The 21,270-nt window shown below is 35.0% G+C and overlaps 4 protein-coding genes across 5 annotated transcripts; 2 read left to right on the top strand and 2 right to left on the bottom strand.

Moving 5' to 3' along the window:
* On the top strand, positions 230-3,018 carry LOC109229671. 2 transcript variants are annotated; one of them, XM_019395197.1, is made up of 2 exons: positions 230-430; positions 1,900-3,018. In XM_019395197.1, the coding sequence occupies exon 2, from the start codon at positions 1,950-1,952 to the stop codon at positions 2,862-2,864; it is 915 nt and encodes a 304-aa protein (XP_019250742.1). In that variant the 5' UTR covers positions 230-430; positions 1,900-1,949; the 3' UTR covers positions 2,865-3,018. The 2 variants fall into 2 exon arrangements, with proteins under 2 accessions (XP_019250742.1, XP_019250743.1); XM_019395198.1 differs by having other exon boundaries at positions 258-430; positions 1,920-3,018.
* Positions 4,275-6,035, bottom strand: LOC109230345 (transcription factor GTE3, chloroplastic-like). Its single transcript, XM_019395852.1, has 3 exons — positions 6,006-6,035; positions 4,691-5,032; positions 4,275-4,604 (listed from the first exon to the last, which is right to left on the bottom strand). Exons 1-3 carry the CDS (start codon positions 6,033-6,035, stop codon positions 4,275-4,277), a joined length of 702 nt encoding a protein of 233 aa, XP_019251397.1.
* On the top strand, positions 7,072-11,393 carry LOC109230618 (alpha carbonic anhydrase 7-like). The gene is made up of 7 exons (XM_019396078.1): positions 7,072-7,273; positions 7,821-8,038; positions 8,717-8,823; positions 9,464-9,578; positions 9,851-10,021; positions 10,125-10,178; positions 10,799-11,393. The coding sequence occupies exons 1-7, from the start codon at positions 7,171-7,173 to the stop codon at positions 10,871-10,873; spliced, it is 843 nt and encodes a 280-aa protein (XP_019251623.1). The 5' UTR covers positions 7,072-7,170; the 3' UTR covers positions 10,874-11,393.
* LOC109229670 (E3 ubiquitin-protein ligase MIEL1-like) lies at positions 12,822-15,951 on the bottom strand. The gene is made up of 12 exons (XM_019395196.1): positions 15,705-15,951; positions 15,521-15,608; positions 15,372-15,431; positions 14,643-14,675; positions 14,470-14,547; positions 14,338-14,381; positions 14,019-14,059; positions 13,822-13,904; positions 13,649-13,740; positions 13,463-13,532; positions 13,332-13,373; positions 12,822-13,241 (listed from the first exon to the last, which is right to left on the bottom strand). Exons 1-12 carry the CDS (start codon positions 15,869-15,871, stop codon positions 13,092-13,094), a joined length of 948 nt encoding a protein of 315 aa, XP_019250741.1. The 5' UTR covers positions 15,872-15,951; the 3' UTR covers positions 12,822-13,091.

Genomic DNA, 21,270 nt, shown 5'->3' with positions numbered 1-21,270 from the left:
TAATTTGTTTTAATATTATTTCATCAAGAACACATTTTAAAATAATTAGCTTAAAAAATAGTTGACCACTCAATCACTTAAACTAAAAAAAATCGAGAAATATATAATATATTATTTGTATAGTTATGTATAATCGTTATATACTGGCTAGAAAAACAAATAGTGAAACCCAGTGGCTATTAAAGTAAAGATGCTATATTTTAAAGTACATCTCATAAAATTTATGCGAGTACTGTTTAATAAAACTAACGACACTCCAACCGACGCGTGTCCTTCATAAGGTTTTAGGGTTTTAGTAAATTCAATTCAATTTCGGATTTAATCAAATGATAAGCATCTGCTAATTTGCTGAGAAGATTCGGTTTATCACCTCAATCACTTACTGCTACTCCAATCTAAAGAAGTTCCCCAATTTTACTATCCAAAGCTGGTAAAGTTTGAATTTTTTGTAACTTTCTGTTCATTAGGATAAATATCTGATTTTTTTCACGTTAAATTATGTTCAATGATTACGATTTGCATTTGGGCATTTTTACAATGTAGAATAAGATACTTTACTCTGTCCCAGTTTATGCGATACTGTTTCCTTTTTAGTTTGTTGACACATTTCTATATTTAGAAATAATTTAACTTTAAACTTTCCATTTTATCCTTGATTTATAGCCATGTAAATTACTATGGTTAAACTTCTGCCCAGTTAAAGTGCATCAGATAAATTGGGACGGAAGGAATGTATAGTTATAAGAATTCTAATTTGCTGACATATGGTATCAATTTCTATATTTATGCATAGTTATGAAACTCTAAGATTAATAATTGGGATTGAGGTATAGTTAATTGATTGATTGATTAGTTCTGGAGGGTATATTTCAGACTCATTTCGACGGATTTTTCTGTTTATACAAGCTGGTATTTCACTGCTCTTATGGGGTAATCTGAATATTAAATTGTTGTTTTAAACTGCTCAGTTTTCAGTTTGTTTATTGATGTCCTATGTCTATATTTTAGCATGCATCGTATTTATTTATATACAATATATGTCCGCAGTGGCGAAGCCAGAAATTTCCCCAAAGGTGTTCACTGTTCAGACTTGAAAGAAGTAAAAAAAAATTCCGACAAAGGGTGTTCAATACATGTTATATACATCTAAAATCAATATTTTACTTATACAGACAATGTAATTTTTCGTAATATTTCGACGAAAGTTGGTCAATTGACCACCCTTAGCAAAAGGTGGCTTCGCCCCTGCATGTCCATTGTATCGAATACCAAATTCTTTTAGCAAGAAAGACGTCCACCTGTTATCATATGTTCATATTTTAACTCCTTTTCAATTTCTACAAGTTATTAAATTGAACTGAAAGAGCGACACCCGTTTTCTACATTCTTCTTAAATATGTCGAGCTATAATTGAGGATGGAAGAGAGTTCTAGAGGTTTATTGTTTATAAATGTCAATCTTGTCATACCACATAATTTCCTTATTTTTTCTTTCTTTTTCACGTATTGAGGGCCTCACTTTGCTGGCCATTGATTTCTGCATTTTGACTCAACATTCTAAAATTAACATCTTAAAGTAAGGATCCCCATATTTAGACACTATTATTCAAGTGTTCGGTATATGCATATGTGTGTTGCCTAGTCTGCTTGAATGATCTTTCCTAGTTCTTTGCTCTTGATCTTTTCTCTTTTATACTTTTGGGTCTTTAGCTGTTTCTTTAGTGAATTTAGCTCACAAATGTGTGATTTGAGGTGTTTACTAGTGATATCGAGATGGTTTGAAGTTATTGCTTCTCATTTTCCCTACAAGTAACAGGCATGCAAGCCTCCTATGTTATCACTGATACTTTGGTATTTATCTTTACAATTCAATTGATGTTCATACTCTCTGAACTTGCAGTAGTAATTCTATTCAACCAGGGAAAACTTGAGGAATTGAAGTAGTCGAGAATGGAGGTTGCGGAGTTGGAGCTGTTACTGACGGCCTTTGAATCTGCTTTGTCCCAAATCAAATGGCGTCTCAAACTTCCATCTAAGCGTCGCCTTCAAACAGATATTTTGGCCTTATGCACTGAGATGAGGCCAGTTGTAATGGTGGACTATGGAGGGAAGATGCCTGAACTGCAAGACCGGCTCTCTGCATTCCTTAAACATTGCCAAGAGGACTGCTCAGTATTTAAGCCTTTGCATGTTATGGTTATAGAAGATATGATATACTTGGTTCATGCACGAGCATTTGCAGAGTTTGTTAAGTCTAGTTTGGACTTGGAGACGAGGTTGATCTTTGTAGACCTTGAACAGGATCCTCCAAAGATGATAAAACAAGCGGAAGAAAGCTCTGTGGGCGCAGAACTTGTATTGGCACAAAAGATATTTTCATCTGTCTTTTCTGAAGATGGAATAAAGACTGATCACTTGGAACATCAGAAACCAGAAGTTAGAGCAAACACTGACTCCTCTGTTTATGAGCCAACTTCTTCACAGTCTTCTGAAGTAATTGATCTCAGTGATTGCATTAGAGAAACTCATGTTACAATCCCAACTCTAAATGGATGGCTGCTTGGTTATCCTATAGTTTACCTATTTGGGATGGCTCATATTGAACCCGCCATATATAACCTTTCGACAAAGTCTCTTCATCTTTTCCAAGTCCTTGTTTGCAGGTGCAATAGAGGATCTCAGGCTCAAATAGAGGAACTAATGAGTTTCTCCGTGCCATATGACTTGAGCTTGGAGGGAATGAATGAGCCATGGGCAGAGGCATTTTTGACTCATATAAAGACAAAGCAAGAACGGTTCGACCAAGTTTGGACATCCTTAAAGATGGAGGTTAGAGCTTGTTACCCACAAGCAATTGCGTTATAGTAAGTTGCTAGTAACTGATGTCAAGTTAATACTCCAAAAAATTCAAAATTATTGCTAATGCCATGGCTGCCAAGTATTTTTGAATCACCAAGTACATTGATTATTTGGAAAGTGACAGTCTTCAATGTGCATTTTTGCACGTTAGTTGTTTTGATCCCAATGTGCACTATATGGATCCTTTACCTTCATTGTGTTGTGTTCGTCGTCGAATCCAAATTGATTTTGAGTGAGTTTTTTTTAGGTCTTTTAAGACACCATTCCTCCATGTGAGTTTAGGTCTACCTCGTCTCCTTTCATCACCTTTAATGACCATATTGTTGCACCTATAGGCCGATGAATCCGTAGGTCTACTTAGGATATGGCAAAACTATCTCATGTGACCTCTTAAATTATCCTAAACGCGTGCTATTTGCTCCCTATTTGGATGTGACATTTATAATTTTATCTACTCTCAACTTCACATTCATCTTAATATCTGTATTTATGTGACAATCATCTTAAGATTTAGAGGTCCAACGCTCACTCGATTTAACATAAGTGTTAAAACTGTTCTACAAAGCTACTCACCACATACGCAGCCACTTTGATAGGATGCACAGTTATTGCCTATATAGAAGACAACCTCAGTTGGAAAGTTGGATTTTATCTCTGTGTAGCTGTCCATTTTCTTGGTTTAGTTGTTTTCTTAGCCGGAAGCTGCTTTTACTATTATGCTTAGATCGAAGGTAAAACCGGGGGAGAATGACTAATGTCTATTGGGTTGTTTGCTGTGATCGGAGTGTTGAACTTTGGTTATTATTTACTATGTGTTTGGTTTTACAAGAAACAAATTGGGAAGAAGGGAGTTGATCATGATGCATCTGGGGTGTTTCCTATAATTTATTTTAGCAAATGCCTCTATTATGTAGCTCTTAGTTTTGTGTTATTTTCGTTTTTCTATTTCTTTGACCTCTTGAAATTAGATAATTTTGGTGTATATTTACAACAACAACAACAAGAACAAACCCAGTGAGTTTCCACAAGTGGGGTCGGAGAGGGTAGGATGTACGCAGCCTTAACCTTACCCCTACCCTGGAAGGGCAGAGAGGTTGTTTCCGATAGACCCTCGACTATTATGGTGTATATTTATTTTGAGTATACTTTTAATTCATGAATGCACTCCAAGAGAACAATATGAAAGAAAAAGAGACACAAGGATAAAAGTAACAATATTTTAGCATCAAAGTATAGATACTACTAATAATAATAATAATTCCAACAAAAAATAAATAACACCTTGTTACAATAATGATCTAATTGCAACTGTACAATAAACCAATAGTACTGAAAAATGGATAGAAACACAAAATTTATACTCATCAAAGACTAATTAATCAACGAAAGACAAAATTCTTTTAACAAAATCTTTACTCAGGACAATTTCTCTTGAAGAAGCTCATCACATGAAGCTTTTAATCTCTTTACTTCATTAACTAAACCATCGTGCTTTTCTTCAAGTTCCTCTAATCTTTTTGCAATTGGCAATGGTTGAGATAACTCATTATTTGACATTAAAAATACCTCAGGCTGAGCCAAATATTGCGCATAAACTGGTTCGAACATCTCTTCAAATTTACCAAGTAATACTTGTGCCATAGTATAAATATCACTACCCTTTGGATTATAAATTATGGCATTGTTGGATGTTAATCTCACATCATCTGCAAATTCTTCTGGTGTTTTGTACTCATCTCTCTTCAGCTTTAATTTCACAGTTCCAAGATCCATAAGTTGTGTTATTATATCGTAATAATCGTCGAGATTAAATGATGTTTACGATATAATACCCATCCAAAATGATGTTTCAATAATTTCCTCAATATTGTTTGGCACTTGATCTTCATAATTGTACTTGATTTAGCTTTATCCCCTTCAATAATATCATCATTTGAAGCTAACGTGAACTCTCGTTTTTTACCAGAGAGATTCTTGTTATTGTTCTTGTTCTTGCTATTTTCACCAATTAATTCAAGAGTCTGATCATAATTTCCACTGAGATTTGATTCTGCCAATTTATCGTTCTCTGTTTCTTTTTCAATGTTTATGTGAGTGAATTTGTTTTCACTTACATTATTGAAATTTGAAGCTTGTTTGCTCTGATCACTGCAATCTTCACTCTTATCTTTTTTCTGCACATATAATCAAAGATCAAACACTAGTTAGAAATTCGTATTACCAATGCAAGAAAAAGGTGGAAGGAAAAGAATATAATTTCATTTAAATACATGAATTTTCAATTCCTAATTTAATCGAACTTGTCATTATTAATTAATAAAAGATAGATATCAATGTAAATGATCAGTGACGCATCCAAGATTTTTAATAGAAGGATTTGAAATAATGTTAGAATGTAATTTAAACATACAACTTAATGCATTTTTTGAACCACCCTTACCATTACAGTAATATTTTTTTGTCTCGAGGGATTATACAAATTAATTAGATATAAAGCATTATTTGAACCACCCTTATCATCACTACTAGTTTTTGTGTTGAGGGATCATACAAAAAATGAGATATATTTTTTGTGATTTCGTGACAATTGCAAATACTAACATATTATTATGTGCAAAGAAAGAATCAAAGAGCCATTAATATGCAAAGGGAGAAAAAGCGCAATTTACATCTTGTTCAAATGTTTATTATATATCATTTCATAATATATCGTATTATATTGTATTTTATCGTACTGTATTATTTTGATGAATACAACATTTGGATAGATTATATTGTTTTCCGTTATTTCATGATGTCATGCACCAATAATATAAAGAGTAAAACTTAAAATATTATAAAGAAAATATATGATACAAGGTAGAATTAATATATAAAAAGGTAGGGTAAAAAATATAATTTAATAATAAGGAAGAGCAAGATGAGAGTAAAAATAAGATAATGACGTGATCACATAAAATGACACTTTTCATCGTTATATAACTACAGATTTGATGATACGACACAATAATCTTTTTAGTAAATATCAAAACAAACATCGTAGTTAAAGTAACAATACAATACAATAGGTGACAACCATCCAGTTAAAGACAATTAATGAATTGTAAATTCAATTAGGCCTACCGAAAACCAAAGAATCCGTTGTACCTCTTCACTTAAAACTTGCATCAATCCCATTATTCTCTTTCTCTCTGAAAATTTTTAAAGAAGAGGAAGAAAGAATAAAACGATTATAGCAAACACAAAATACATAACAAATATATATAGAAGTTATGTTTTTAGAAGCCTAGTTGAAGTAGGATACGTAATTGAGCTCTTAAAATAATAATCCCAACTGGAATAGGGAACAAAATATTTCGTCCCCTTTTTTCTCCTTTTTACTTTTTTTTTTTTTTTTTTTTTTGTGGTTTTATAAAAAGAGTTCTTTATCCTAAATACCTACGATATAGCTACAGATACACCTATTCAATGTCAAAATCAAACACCTAAATCAGTTGTATAATAGAAATTTACACAGATATTAAAGTTATTTTATATCTTAAAATCAATCACGAAACAACCTACATAACGAAAATCATAGAGAAAAAAGGGTGTACACATAAATCCAGATAATAAAAAGTTAAATTGAAATAAAATATTTAATAAATGTTTATAATTTAATATTATTAATGAAAAATAAGAATAATATAAGTTTAAAAAAAATACATGAATAGTATTACTACTGAATGATCTATTTATGAAGTAATTAGTGCCAATTTCTTATTTAAGAATTTGAAAATACATCTTACATAACTTTGTCTTTTCTGAATTCCACTTTAACAAAAGATTTTATCTTCTGGGGAGGAGAAAAAAAATATCACAACACGTCTGAAGGAAAATTTAGCGAAAAAAGAAAGTTTAAAAAGTATAAGTAAGGGGATATCCTAGTCAAATTAAAAAAAAGTGACTTTAAACATTTTTCTTTATTTTTTCTTTTTCTTTTTTCCTTTTTGTCTTTTTCTTTTCTTTCTCCTTTATCAGAGAGAAATTTTTTTTAAAATTAATAATATCAGTTTGGAATATGTCCCAAGAACAACCGATTAACATGTTTTTTAATAGTGAATTAGTCAATAGCTATCTTCTCCTATTATTTAGGAAGTAGTTGTAAAGTTGCCTATAAATATGTTACTATTCACATAATATTAGAATATACCACTTCAAGCTGTTACTACTACTCTACTGATAAAGTATTAACATTAATTCATATGTTCTTGATTTTATTTCTCACCTTCATACATCAAATATACTATTAGAACCATAATAGTTTCTCAAAATGAGGAAACAAAGCTACTACTATTCAGTTCTGTTCATGTTTGGATCACTTCTCTATTTGCCTCTATTGATGAATGCAACTTCCATAAGTCCTCAGGAAGCAGGTAATTACATACATATCCTACTGTCAAAGGCGGATCTAATACGGGTTGCGGACTAAGACGGGTTTTGTGGGTTCAACTGAATCCGTTGCTTTCGAATTACATTACAGATAAAAAGAAAAATTTAAATGCATACATAAGAAGATATCACTCATTTTGAATCCACCGACTTCAAAGGCAACATCAATAGCAACAACAAAAAACCTACTCTAAAGTAGGGTTTAGAGAGGATAGTGTATACTCAGTCTTATGTATAGAGGCTGTTTTCTATAGTTTTTAATTCTATGGTTCAGGACTCAAGGTTCCAACTACAAAACTCATCATCTTATTTGAGTTGTGAGTTCATAGTTCAATATTTTCAACAATTTCAATCGGTTTTACAAAGATAAATCCTAGTTGAGGCTAAAAGTTATAGGCAAACGAACGCACATCAATTGGCTAGATCTTCCCCTGACTGACTTTAGATCCTGAATTTGCCTCTGTGTTTCTTCTATCCATGAATTGATTTGATCTTGACATTAATTTGATCTTTTTTGATTTTGTGATGTAGAAAATCATGATGTGGAGTTTCATTATAGGGAAGGGCATGAGAAAGGTCCAAGTAAATGGGGAGAGCTAAAGAGAGAATGGGAAGCTTGTAAAAATGGGAAGATGCAGTCTCCTATTGATATTTCAAGTTATAAAGTGAAAATCATCAAGAAGATTGATCACAAGAAAGTTTACAAGACCTCTAATTCTACTATAAGGAATAGAGGCCATGACATTTCAGTAAGTGTTACAAATATTTTTTTTTTGATAATAAGTATTTAGAACTTTTAGAATCCAGTAGCTTTAACTAATTTTTATTGTTATTTCTTTCTTCTTTTATAAGTGATATCATGAAAAAGATTCAAGGTTACAATCTTAGCATAAATAATTCCTGCCAGTAAATAAATCTTAAACTCTTAGCGAAAAAACTATTGAGGATTGTCCGTGTAAGACAAATTGACAGTGGAAAGTACGCAAGAATTTTTATAAGCGGTATCAACATTTGAAGAAGTGAACAAATGAATAAATCACTATACAATAAGCGTTGTCATTTTTTATATTTATACCAAATAAATAGTGTGACGTGATACCGCTTGACATAAGGTGCCTACGCCCCCTGCTATGCATATAGGTAAAGGGCGGAGGTATAGACGGGCCCTCGTCGAGAAATTATAATGTATATATAAAGTCAAAAAATTTCTTTTATGTATATATAATAGCTGTTGAACCCCTTGGTAAAAATTATGCCTTTGCCGCTATATATAGGTATGTAAAAATTTCAAATTTTCATATTGTATTTTCCTCCCCTTAATTTCATCTCCCTCCCTCTGTCCCCCATCTAGTGATATGAAGAATTTTTTGATCAAATTCAATTTTCACTGACAATAATCTTACATAATTAAATCATGTAATATGCAGTTGAAGTGGCAAGGGGATGCTGGATCCATTTGGATGAATGGTACAGAGTATCCTCTTCAACAAGTTCACTGGCATTCTCCTTCTGAACATACTATCAATGGCAGAAGGTACCAATTAATATGTTAATTACACACACACACATACTAAATTGTAATTAATTGGTAACTTGATAAAAATGGTAGCCACTATGCTATCACAGGTTAAGCTATACAAATGTGCATCTTTTAGGAGCTACTGGCTAGGGCTGATACGTAAATTTTATGCTGTCACTTTGTAGGGAATTCTTACACAAATAATCGATCGGATTTACTGTTTACTTTTTCTAGCCAACATACATGGATTATACATTGATTATAGTATAAAGGCCAGTCCGGTACACTAAGCTCCTGCTATGCGCGGAATTCGGAAAAGGGCCGGACCACTAGGGCCTATTGTATGCAGCCTTACTCTGTATTTCTGCAAGAGGCTGTTTTACACGACTCGAACTCGTGACCTCCTGGTCACATGGTAGCAACTTTATCAGTTACGCCAAAGGCTCCCCTTAATTTGTTACAATATATTTATTACATATTATATATGAACTATACATGTATAATACATCCGCCGACTATTTTTAATTTAAGCGGTTGGATAAGTGGCTATTTAGGATAATTTTTTAATTAGGAGGTTAGTAATACGTAATTGTCATTTAATTATTAATTTTTGACCCTTTTGTCAACTTTCTTTCTGCTATCAATTGAATGATAGGTACCCCTTGGAAATGCATATGGTTCACCAAAGCAATGAGGAGAAGGTGAAAACTAAGATAGGTGTCAATGCTGTCCTTTACAAATTTGGCAAACCAGATCCATTTCTTTTCAAAGTAAGCATTCTTTTGCTATTCACTCCATTTTTGGGCGGAGCTAGGCGGGCGGAAGGGGCTGGACCTTTTTGTCCGAAAATTATACTGTATAAATATAATTGATTTTTTTCTATGTACGTATGTGTGTGTATATTAGATATTGGATACCCTTAGCTTCTTCTTGTATTTATTTTTTTTTATTTTTGTTTTTCGAATTCTCTCGGTGAAAATCGTAATTCCGCCTCTATTTACTTTCAACAAAAAATGACATAATTTGCAATTTATGACTATAGTTGAGGAGGCACATATCATCTATGTTTCATCAAGAAGGTAAAGAGAGGAACTTGGGCAAGATTGATCCAAATTACATAATTAGTAGTCCAAGCAAAAGATTCTATAGGTACATGGGTTCACTCACTACCCCTCCTTGCACCGAAGGTGTCACTTGGATAGTCAACAAGAAGGTACAATTCCACGTTTAAAATTCACAGGACATATTATTATTATTATTATTATTATTATTATTATTATTATTATTATTATTATTATTATTATTATTCATTTTAGGTACAAACTGTTTCAAGAGGTCAAGTGATGTTGCTCCGAGAAGCTGTCCATGATGTAAGTTGCCCTCAACTCTTTATTTTCTTAGCCTCACAATACTACAAAAACTAAACATTTCTATATATTTAAGTTTTTTAATTAATTTTTTTGGAATATTTGTAGTAAATAGAAAATGTTCCTTTCAGTGTGGTGGGATGAATATGATCTTTTTGGTTAAAAATTTCTGATTCAACTCGTGAGAATGGGAAAAAAAACATAATAGGGAGCAATTTTCCTTTTAATGGATCTTACATGCCGTGATTACGGATTTGCTATGGCCCCAAATGGATACCGGATACCTAATGAAAAATAAATAAAATAAAATGAAAAGAGAAAATGTTAGCTTTATAATGTTTTTGATTTGGTTTAATATTATCAATATTATCTGTTTTATCTAAATATATATTTCTTTACATCTTGATTTACTTAATAATTGGAAAAAATTTGACCATCAAGTAAGTTGAATAAGGAAATTCATGTAAGATAAAATTACAAGACAGAAAAATGATTGGTCGAATATTCTTGAAGGAGAAATAAGAAGGTGGTATTATTTTTAAGTTATATCTATTAGTAAATTGAACTGATTATTATATTACTAATAAGAAGAATTTTGTTTTGTATTTGATTGTTGTTTTCAGTTTGCTGAGAAGAATGCAAGGCCAGTGCAACCACATAACGAAAGAGAGATCCATCTTTTACTGCCGAAGAGTTAGAATCTGTCATATTTCAACGTGTGACAAAAGTCTACTCTTTTAGAACTATTTTTTTAATTTATAGAAATAAAGAAAGGATGTAGAAAACAAGATTTTATTTGACGTCTGTACTGAAATTTCATCAGACGATTGATGGAAAAATATTATGATATTAAAGATCACAATCCATGCTAGTACGCAATTGTCCGGAACGCATTGACCCAACTAATCAGGATTCGTGCCGCGTAATGTCCATAAGAAAGAAGCACTTCTACCAAGGATTTCTGCATTCTCAGCGCTCGAACATGAGACTTTCTTGTTGAGGATGAACAAATCCCAACATCTTTCTTGTTTGTTGAGAGTGGAGAAATTGTGGTAGAAAATGCTTCCCCTTTTATGGGCCCTACTTAGCATGAATCCAGATTAGTTGGACCAGTGAATTTCAAATACTTTATTCAAAGATAAATATGGCAAAAACTGTAAAAATTGTGTGGGGTAACCACTTTTTAAAGTGGTATTTACTTTTTATCCAGTATTTTTAATGCTTAGCAATAGTAGCCACTAGTCTATTAAAATTAATATGAAAAGACTGTGTTACCCTTTCTTCTATCTCTTTCATGTGTTACGCACAAGGATGAAATAATTACCCGAGGAATTCTGAAAGCCCCCCAATTCGTGCGAACTTAAATGGTTGAGGACCTTCTCTTTCAAGATCCTGATCCAAATTGTATTTAAATATATGAACTTGTATTCTGGAAAGATGAATATATATTAAAGCAAAAAAAGACATAAGTAAGATTAATTTGAATCCTCTTCTTCAGCAGCTTCTAAACCACCTTGAACCCAGAAAATGTTGTTGTAACCAACATTGTATAGCACCTCACAAGCCGCAATGGACCTGCCTGATGCAAAGGGTTACACATGAGCAATACGGAACACAAATTACCAGATTTGTCATGAACATAAGGATCTTTCGGTGCCTACTCTATCTGTCCGACTATGGACCTATTACGAGTTCAAAAGTTAAGGACACTTGGTGCTGAACTTCGAGTTCCAAGTTCAAAAGTTCAAAAGTTAAGGACAATAGGTCCTGAAGTCCTGAACTTAGACTAACAAGCTCAAATGTTAAGGACAATAGGTTCTGAACTTAGGCTAAGAAGCCCAAAAGTTAAGGACAATAGGTCCTGAACTTAGACTAACAAGCTCAAAAGTTAAGGACACTTGGTCCTGAACTTACAGTTACAAGATCAAAAGTTAAGGACATGTAGTCTCCTGAAGTTAAGTTCAAAAGTTAAGGACATGTAGTCCTGAAATCCTGAACTTAGAGTTCTAAGTTCAAAAGTTAAGGACATGTAGTCCTGAAGTCCTGAACTTAGAATTACAAGTTCAAAAGTTAAGAACATGTAGTCCTGAAGTTAAATTCAAAAGTTAAGGACATGTAGTCCTGAAGTCCTGAACTTAGAGTTCCAAGTTCAAAAGTTAAGGACATGTAGTCCTGAAGTCCTGAACTTAGAGTTACAAGTTCAAAAGTTAAGGACATGTAGTCCTGAAGTCTTTAAGTTAAGTTCAAAAGTTAAGGACATGAGCAGAAGGGTATTTTCGTCCGGGCAGTTAAAGTTTATTAAAGACTAAAGAATTTTAAACAGTGGCCTAAAGTTAATACATATGTTATTAGTGGCTAACCGTGCACTTCCCCCGCAAAAACTCTAGATTGTTGTCTTAAGCTGCACGATCATAGCAAGAGGTGCAGTCATCAAAATACATTATGTTGCTACCTTTACTGCTTAAGCTTTAAACAACTCCAGGACCAGCTTATCTAATCCTGAGCCGAGGGTCTATTGGAAAAAACATCTCTATCTCCATATGGTAGGGGTAAGGTCTGCGTACACACTACCCTCCCTAGAACCCAATATATGGGATTATACTGCGTATGTTATTGTTGTTGTTGTTGACGACCAGCTAATCTAAGTTCGTAAGAAATATCTTTTTGTATGTCCCCTCAGATAATGAAAAAAAGAGATAATATTTGATGAGAAATATCACAGCTAACATTTGAAAGAATAAGCGAAGAATGTCCCACTGCTCCCTGATTGCAAGTAATGACCTGTAAAACTAGTCCGGGAAAAATAAAGGTACAATTATACCAAATGTTGTAGTCGTGGGCGTTGAATTCATCATTCCGCGCTTTCCAAGAGAAATTTTGAAGCAGAATTCTTCTCTTAAGTCTCGAATAAGAACCTCATCGGACCATTTCAGTAATATTAGTGCATGAACTGGTGCCTCCTCTTGTCTGCCGCGTATTATAGGATTTGCAACAAGGACATTTATGTGCCACTATATGGAAGTTAACCTCGGATGTTTCTGCACAGTCATTGCAAAGAATCCAAACCTAAAAAGGAGTCCAAAGAAACCAAATGTAAGATAAGGTGATCAAATTCTTGTTAAAAATTACAATGCGTCGAACAAATTGGTTCTTTACCATCTTGTTCTGATACATTTCAGGCATGGGTGTCGAGGCAACCTAGAATTAGAAATGTGGATAAAGCTCGTCAAGTTTAGAAAAAGATTTGAAAACAATGTCAAATAGCGTAATAACTATGTAGTTTGTACCTCCTCGTCCAGTTTCTCCCAAGCACGGGACATGTCACAATATGATCTTGAGCAAACAGGACAAGAATACCTGCAAGCACAAAATTGTTAGAATTAAGCAGAACGCAGGCCAAAATGGAGGGGTTGATGCATTACGGGATAATTGTGGATTTTCTTTTATAGAGAAACATAACAAGTCAAACTTACTGGAAATGTCGTTCCATCTGCATAACGCATTCCAGATGCATGGTATGACCACAAGGCAAGACTGTGATATTCTTTGTTGTATCAAAAATATACTGCATCAAGTGACAAGAATCAAGAAACATTCATTTCATGCTTATCTTCTTAAATCGTTATGTTTCGGATTCTGCACTTACCTCAAAGCAAACAGGGCAGTTGTGGTGCATTGCTCTTTCTATACAAATATGTGATTCCTTCATCAAATTTGAATAGCAGCATCCTGAAAAAGGGAAGGAAAAGGGTCAAATGTTCCACAATTAATCCACTAATTACAACATAATAAGAGATTTGGCCGATGATTAAGTTCTAAATCAAGGTTGAGCATCTTACTCACCACATCTGTCACAGTGAAAGAAATTCTCCTTGCCACCCGTTCTGTTATCAAAATTTTGCGGAGGAAAATGAAAAATAATATATTAGACACAATGCTGTCACGCTTGAGAGATTCAATGACACGTGAAGACCAACTGATGCAAGTCGATTGATATGGAGTCTGGTGAAGAAAATTGATAATGCAGAGAAAAAACACTTTGCGACCACACACCAGGCCTATGTCTCAGAGGTTATTGCCGTTGTGTTTATACGAATGTGGTAATTTAGGAAAATGCATTAAAGAACTGACAATGATGTACAGCATGAAAAAAGATCTTAACCTGCAGATTCCACATTTATCACAGTGGTATTGATTCTTCGAAACCTAAAGATACAAATCATCTTGTTTAAACATAGTACAAATATTGAGCCAACAACATAATATTATAGTAGAACTATCTAAAGAGACTTACATCATCATCAAAGAAGTTGCATTTTGAGCAAAAGTAATTTCCCATGCAAACCCCACACTGAATGCAGGTTTGTTGAACCTAAAGGACAATCAAGGTCAAAAAAAGGAAATTTTTACCCAAGTTTAACAAATATAAGTACTTGAATTGAATCATTATCAATTGAGGAAACTCACATCCTGTTCAGTATTACACAATGAGCAAACGACCTGAAATACATTTACAAAGCAACATAATAAAATCAGTCAACAATAAAAGGTCTGACAAACAAGAGCACTCACACGATATATAATCAACCCATCAATCAAGTATGCCTCAATCAACAACAACAACAACAGCCCAGTGTAATCCCACAAGTGGGGTCCGGAGAGGGTAGGATGTACGCAGCCTGGAAGGGCAGAGAGACTGTTTCCGATCAAGTATGCCTCAATCCCAAACGAAAGTGACATAGAGAAACTTAAAGGGCAAAGTTCCCTAAGTTTTTTCTCTCTCTATTTGTTCATCATCAGGTAATAAACAAAAGAGCTAGCCGCAGTCAAACGAAGCAAATTCCCAAACAAAAAAAGAAACAAAGATGACCAAACTCATTTCGTGCAACAAAGCTCCATATAATTTGAAAAGTACCTTTGAATGCTAGAAATGAGTCGACCAGAACTTACATGTGACAATAACGACTATACCACAACACGAAGCAAGTTGAGGTCGGCTATATAAATCCTCACTGTCCATGTCACTTCATTTACGCTCATCTCAGTCCAATATTATATAGAATTAAATACTTTCTAAATCACCTACCCTTGTATTCATCTCCCTTTTTTAATGAAAGAGGGGGTACCTATTTTAAGAATCCAAGCATAACTACAGAATCTTTATACAACAGAAGAAGGAATACATTGAAAACTAACCATTTTTATATCATGGCGAGGAATATCGTGGCGTTTGAGTAGATCAACTTCTAAAGAATTCTGATCAAGGATTATTAAAGCTACCATTAATTCTCACATAACAAAAGATAAAATCAAAATTTTAAACTAAATTGGAAAAAAAATTCTACCTTTGAGTCATTATGGCAATGCCTGCAATCAAATATCTCATCACAACAGGGTGCTCTTATTTTGCATCTCCTCTTGTAATGTGAGCACCTATAAGGAAAATAAAAAGATTAACAAAAAATAATGAAAATAAACTTTTGAAATTTTTCATAGAATTAACAAAGTAAAAAAAACAGAGAAACTTACCCATAATTCCCAGAATCCATCTCCTTCCCTTTAATCAATTCTACCTTTTTGGATAAATAAACTGGGTTGTTTTTTTGGATAAGAAGAAGAAACCTTTTTGTAATTAAAATAAAAAAAAAAAATACAAACCCCCACCTATATATAATGTATAGCCCATAGATTTCCATTGTTGTAGTTACTTGCCTTGATCAGTTTTCATTGATGACGAGGCGACACGCTAGCGTTATGCCGGCTGTATTTATTGAATGCAATCAACTTTTTCCTGTTAGCTTTCCCCTTATTTTATTCTATTGTAATGTAATAAAAAACCAACGCTTTCTATATTCTTATTCCAAATTTATTTATTGTATATTTTTAAATACTAACTCTTAAGGTACGCCCCATGCGTGTGAATCCTATCTCAATGAGTATAAATTTATTTAAAAAATAGTATTGAGTTATAATAAAAGTTCGTAAAGATGATCGTAAATATTGATTGTGTATAACTAACTCAATAATTAAAGAAACTTTCTTATAAGTCCTCAAAATTAATAATTCAACTTAAAATTTGTTCCAAGTTTATAATTTCAGAATTTTAATTTCACGGGCAAAAACTTTGAAAATCTAAATAATCTTGAAGGATACAGCTTACGACATATAATCAGGTAACTAATAATCTACTTACTTTAAATAAACACAAAATCAAAGTACAATAATAAACAAAAAATGACATTAAAAAAAAAAAATAAAGCAAGCTAGTAAGAGAATCTACAGTTGAAATCTAGCTAATAAACTCACTCATATTTAGCTAAATGTAACATGGATAAGAAATTAATGAATTTCATAAATTATCTTGTTAATTTTGTGTCTTTTATTGATTTCTGCTCAACATTGCTCGTAATTATAATAGTGCATGTATAACTTTTAGAAATTAAAATTATAATATTGAATAATATTATTAGTGTTTGGATAGGATCGCGCATTGTAGCGAGGCTATGTGGAGATATGACCTTTCGGGGAAGATTCATGTGTTCTATTTCTATGATGTGAGACGGGTTCTCAGCCTTGTGGTTGTGATGGTACTGGTGAGCTTGAGGTTTCGTTTGAGTCATTTTCATGATTTGAGTATGTTTGGACCGTTGCTTATTGGTGCGCGTATTATGCAAGTTGTGGCTTAGACCTATATTGATGTGTCATGTCACCAGAGTGGTGTGTTGGATTAGAGGAGATCGTTGGGATCATTAATGAATACGAACAGATTTGATTTCAGCTTGTTGGAAGGATAATATCGAGGTTCGGCTCGGAAATTGCTATGGAATCTCCAAAAGAGAAGTGGCTTCGTGAATGGTCGATATGAGGAATGGTCGTGGTTTATCGCGTATTTCATCTATCGTTGGCAATATATGAAAGTGTTGGAATGAGACTTTAGTTGATAAGAGGTTTTCTACCAATATTCGGTCGTTGTGGGCAGCTGCTGTGAACAGAAGTTATCGCTACGAGTGTTTGAGTTATGTGGTATATCGTGTGATTGCACCGGGGATTGCAAGTGTGGGTAATTACAGCTTGTTCGGGCTTATTCTGGGTATAGATGTGAGATTCTGATCTTGTGAATGGTTTCGGAAGTGGAAATGTGGTTCTAAGACTTATGGGCTGGATTGGGTTGTGAAATTTCAGTTGCAATGTGTTGTCGGACCTATATGAGATAGGGTGACGTGGGGTCGCCCCGGGGTATATGCATGGTAAGGTTATTCAGCGATTGGTTGGCTTTTGGAACAACTCTGGGCACGTTCGAGGACGAACGTTTGTTTAAGTTGGGGAGGATGTGACGACTCGGCCAGTCGTCTCATGAGTTACCGCTCCGTTTCCCCCATTTCTGCTTCTTTATGCTTCGTTATCCGTGTTTTATGTGATCAAGTTGATTAGTTTGTGTTCAGAGTAGATTTGGTAAGAAATGAGACACTTAGTCTCTTTTAAGAAAGCTTAAGTTGGAAAAGTCAACCAGATGTTGACTTATGTGTTAGAGGGCTCGGATGTGAGTTCTGATGGTTCAGTTAGCTTCGGGGGTTGATTTATGACTTAGGAGTTTGATCGGAAGTGGTTTTGGGGGTCCGATGTAAAATTAGGCTTGAATTGGCAAAGTTAGTATTTTGGCGATTTCCGGTTGGTAGGTGAGATTTTGATCCGAGGGTTGGAATGGAATTCCGAGAGTTGTTGTAGCTTCGTTATGTTATTTGGGATGTGTGTGCAAAATTTCAGGTCATTCGGACGTGGTTTGGTTGGGTTTTTGATCAAAAGCGTGTTTCGGAAGTTTTTAGAAAACTTAGGCTTGAATTCGATGTGAATTGGTGGGTTTGGTGTTGTTTGAGGTATTTTGATGATTGGAATAAGTTTGAATGAGGTTTTAGGATGTGCTGGTGCTTTTGGTTGAGGTCCCGGGGGCCTCGGGTGAGTTTCGGGTGGTCATTCAGATCATTTTGGAGTTAAGAAGATAGCAGAAATTGCAGGTTCAGATGTTGCAGAGATTTCTTCTCTGCGATCGCGTAGGGAATCCTGCGATCGCATAGATCTTTTGTGGGGCAGTCCATTTTTGTGCTATGCGATCACATAGTGTGGTGAAATTGTTGAATCGCGAACGCGTAGTGAAGGTCGCGTTCGCATAGAGTAAATTGGACCTGGGTCTTAGTTGGAATTTGTTCATTGCGAACACGGAGGGTTGTCCGCGATCGCATAGAAGTAATAAGGCAGAGCATTGCGTTCGCAGGGATGTTATTGCGTTGGCATAGGGTTAATTTTGGGAGCTGAGTTTTTGTGCTTCGCGATCGCGAAGGTTTTCCCGCGATCGCATAAAAGAAAATTAGACCTGAGCAGAATGTTTTAAAACATTTCATCCGCGATTTTGGGGCTCATTTACTCCATTATTGATCTTTTTGATAGCTTTTTGAAGGGAATTGAAGAGGGATTCAAGGAGAATCGATTGGAGGTAAGATTTTTGAACCTAAAACGTGATTCTATTGTGAAATCAACCTAGAAAATCATGGAACTTAAGTTAAAAATGGAAGGACTAGGGCTTGGGATTTTGAACTTTTGAATTGGGATTTGAAGGACCATTTGAAGTCGGATTTGAGAACTTTTGGTATGTATGAACTCGCGAGGAGATAAGGAACTCGTTGATGTAAAAATTTCTGAGTTTCGAGAAGTGGGCCCGGGGCTCGGGTTTTGCTAATTTTGGGACTTTTGATATTTTTCGAGTGTTTTCGCTTGGGCTTTGTTCCCTTAGCATATTGTGACGTATTCGTTCTGATTTTGGATAGATTCGACGCGCGTGGAGACCGATTCGAGGGGCAAGGGCGTCGCGAGCTAGAGATTTCGCCGTTTTGAGGTGAGTAATGATTGTAGATGATATTCTGAGGGTTTGGAACCCCGGATTGCACATCGTAGTGCTATGTTGAGGTGACCTGCACGCCGAATAGCGAGCGTGGGGTAGAGCACCATTGGGGATTGTGATTTGGTCCATCCCGATTGATGAATTTACCGCGTATTTGACTGAAATTTACTTGTTATCATCATGATTTGGGCTGATTGCCATATTTGGGCTTCGTGCCAACTATTTGAACCCTTTGGGGATTATTATCACTGCTTCCTCACTGTTTTGACTTATTACTTGAACTCAGTCATGCTGTTTTCCACTGTTTTACAACTCAGCCACTTTTACTCAGTTTTGAGACTTAAATGATATTTTAAATGATGTTTTGGGCTGAGAACTACTGTTTTACTAATGCCCGAGGGGCTTGTGATGATTTTCTGACTGAGTGTGGCCGAGGGCCAGATGTGAGGATAAACTGAGTGATATGAGGCCGAGGGCCTGAGATACATTTATACGCCACGAGGTGGCTTGAGTGATGTGAGGTCGAGTGCCGAGAGATGATGCCACGAGGTGGCTTGATATAACGCTTGGGCCGTAAGGGGCCCCTCCGGAGTCTGCACACCCACAGTGAGCGTGGGTACCCATTGTTCTGAGAGTGAGCCCGAGGGGCTGAGATTATTCTGAGAGTGAGCCCGAGGGGCTGAGAGTGTTCTGAGAGTGAGCCCGAGGGGCTGGAGGAAAGACCATTCAAGCTTGTCAAAAGCTTTTTCTAAATCTAATTTGAGTAACTGTCACGACCCAAACCCAGACCCGGTCGTGATGGCGCATCTCTTGGGGACAAGGCCAGCCAACTAAGTCCAATTCATCTTCTTAAAACAGTTAAACAGTTCATAAGCAGTTTAGATATGTTTTAATGATAATAATTAGCGGAAGTACAACCCGACACGGCCCAAATCGGGGTGTCACAAGTCACGAGCATCTCATTTTTTACCTGTTATACTGTGATATTTGTGCGCGAGGGGCGGATTTTCGGTGTTTATCGACACTAACTGTTTTGCATTAATTGCGTAACTGTTGAAAAGTCATTTTCAAAAGAGTTTAAACTGAGCTAAGATATTTCTAAAGATCTCACAGCTTCACTGCTTTTCTCAAAGGGTTTTACACTGCCTCTATACAGCAAGTTGGGTTGCTTTACGTGATTTCTTACTGCTCAGTTGTTATTTACCTTTATTACTCACTGAGTTGGAGTACTCACTTTACTCCCTGCATCGTGTGTGCAGATGCAGGTATTTTTTGCACCCGATAGCGGTTTTTGACTGATCGGAGGCAGAGTTATCGGAGTTAGCAAGGTGACTGCCAGCGTTCGCAGCACCGCTTTTCTCCCTTTTTGTTTATCAGTCCTGTTTCATATATTTCAGACCTTGTAGTTGTATTTATACTCTAATACAATACTTCAACCTCCCACATAACCTAATTTCCCTAATGATGTCTTGTGTTACCACTTCCACCATATCTATACTTATCAACGGATCCCCAACTCAATTATTTTAGCCAACTAGGGGAATACGTCAAGGTGACCCCTTATCACCATATTTGTTCATCATGTGTTTAGAACGACTATCTAGGAATATATTCCAATCTGTCGATTACTTAACATGGAAACCCACAAAAATTTCCAAAGATGGACCCCAACTGTCACATCTTTTCTTTACGGACGACATTATACTACTATCTACAGTGCAAACTAAGAGTTGCACCACAATTATAGACACACTCAACACATTCACTAAGCTCTCAGGACAAACACTCAATTTCCACAAATCAAAAATTTTCTTTTCTGGAAACTGTAGCACCCAAGAAAAATAAAATATACTTGCAAGCTTTAATATGCGTGAGGGTACTTATTTTGGAAAATACTTAGGATTCCCAATGTTTCAAAAAAGACCCCAAAAATCAAATTTCCAATATATTTTGGACAACCTCAAAGCTAGGTTGGCAGGGTGGAAAACAAAGTTTCTATCTATTCCGGGGAGAATAACTCTTATCAAATCTACTCTGTCAAGTTTACCCACTCATATAATGCAATTCATTGCCATTCCACAATCCATTATAAAAAAGATGGAGCAATACATGCGTAATTTCCTTTGGGGAACTACTCAACAAAAGAGAAAAATTTACTTGGTTAATTGGAAATCTATCATGATGCCCAAAAACATAGGAGGC

This window comes from Nicotiana attenuata, chromosome 7 (genome assembly GCF_001879085.1).
Source record: "Nicotiana attenuata strain UT chromosome 7, NIATTr2, whole genome shotgun sequence".
Lineage (NCBI taxonomy): Eukaryota > Viridiplantae > Streptophyta > Magnoliopsida > Solanales > Solanaceae > Nicotiana > Nicotiana attenuata.
The sequence above is the reverse complement of the archived record's forward strand: the minus strand, read 5'-3'. Positions and strand labels throughout refer to the sequence as shown.

Bases quoted from the DNA above. Each gene is read 5' to 3' on its own strand.
- LOC109229671 (XM_019395197.1), top strand. From the start codon at position 1,950: ATGGAGGTTGCGGAGTTGGAGCTGTTACTGACGGCCTTTGAATCTGCT.
- LOC109230345 (XM_019395852.1), bottom strand. From the start codon at position 6,035: ATGGGATTGATGCAAGTTTTAAGTGAAGAG. The intron at 5,033-6,005 runs GTACAACGGATT...TTATATGTGCAG, and splicing joins TGCAAGTTTTAAGTGAAGAG to AAAAAAGATAAGAGTGAAGA. The intron at 4,605-4,690 runs GTATTATATCGT...GTGAAATTAAAG, and splicing joins TGAAACATCATTTTGGATGG to CTGAAGAGAGATGAGTACAA.
- LOC109230618 (XM_019396078.1), top strand. From the start codon at position 7,171: ATGAGGAAACAAAGCTACTACTATTCAGTTCTGTTCATGTTTGGATCA. The intron at 7,274-7,820 runs GTAATTACATAC...TTTGTGATGTAG, and splicing joins CATAAGTCCTCAGGAAGCAG to AAAATCATGATGTGGAGTTT. The intron at 8,824-9,463 runs GTACCAATTAAT...ATTGAATGATAG, and splicing joins CATACTATCAATGGCAGAAG to GTACCCCTTGGAAATGCATA.
- LOC109229670 (XM_019395196.1), bottom strand. From the start codon at position 15,871: ATGGAAATCTATGGGCTATACATTATATATAGGTGGGGGTTTGTATTT. The intron at 14,676-15,371 runs GTTAGTTTTCAA...AATGTATTTCAG, and splicing joins CTCGCCATGATATAAAAATG to GTCGTTTGCTCATTGTGTAA. The intron at 14,060-14,337 runs GTTAAGATCTTT...TTTTGATAACAG, and splicing joins GATAAATGTGGAATCTGCAG to AACGGGTGGCAAGGAGAATT.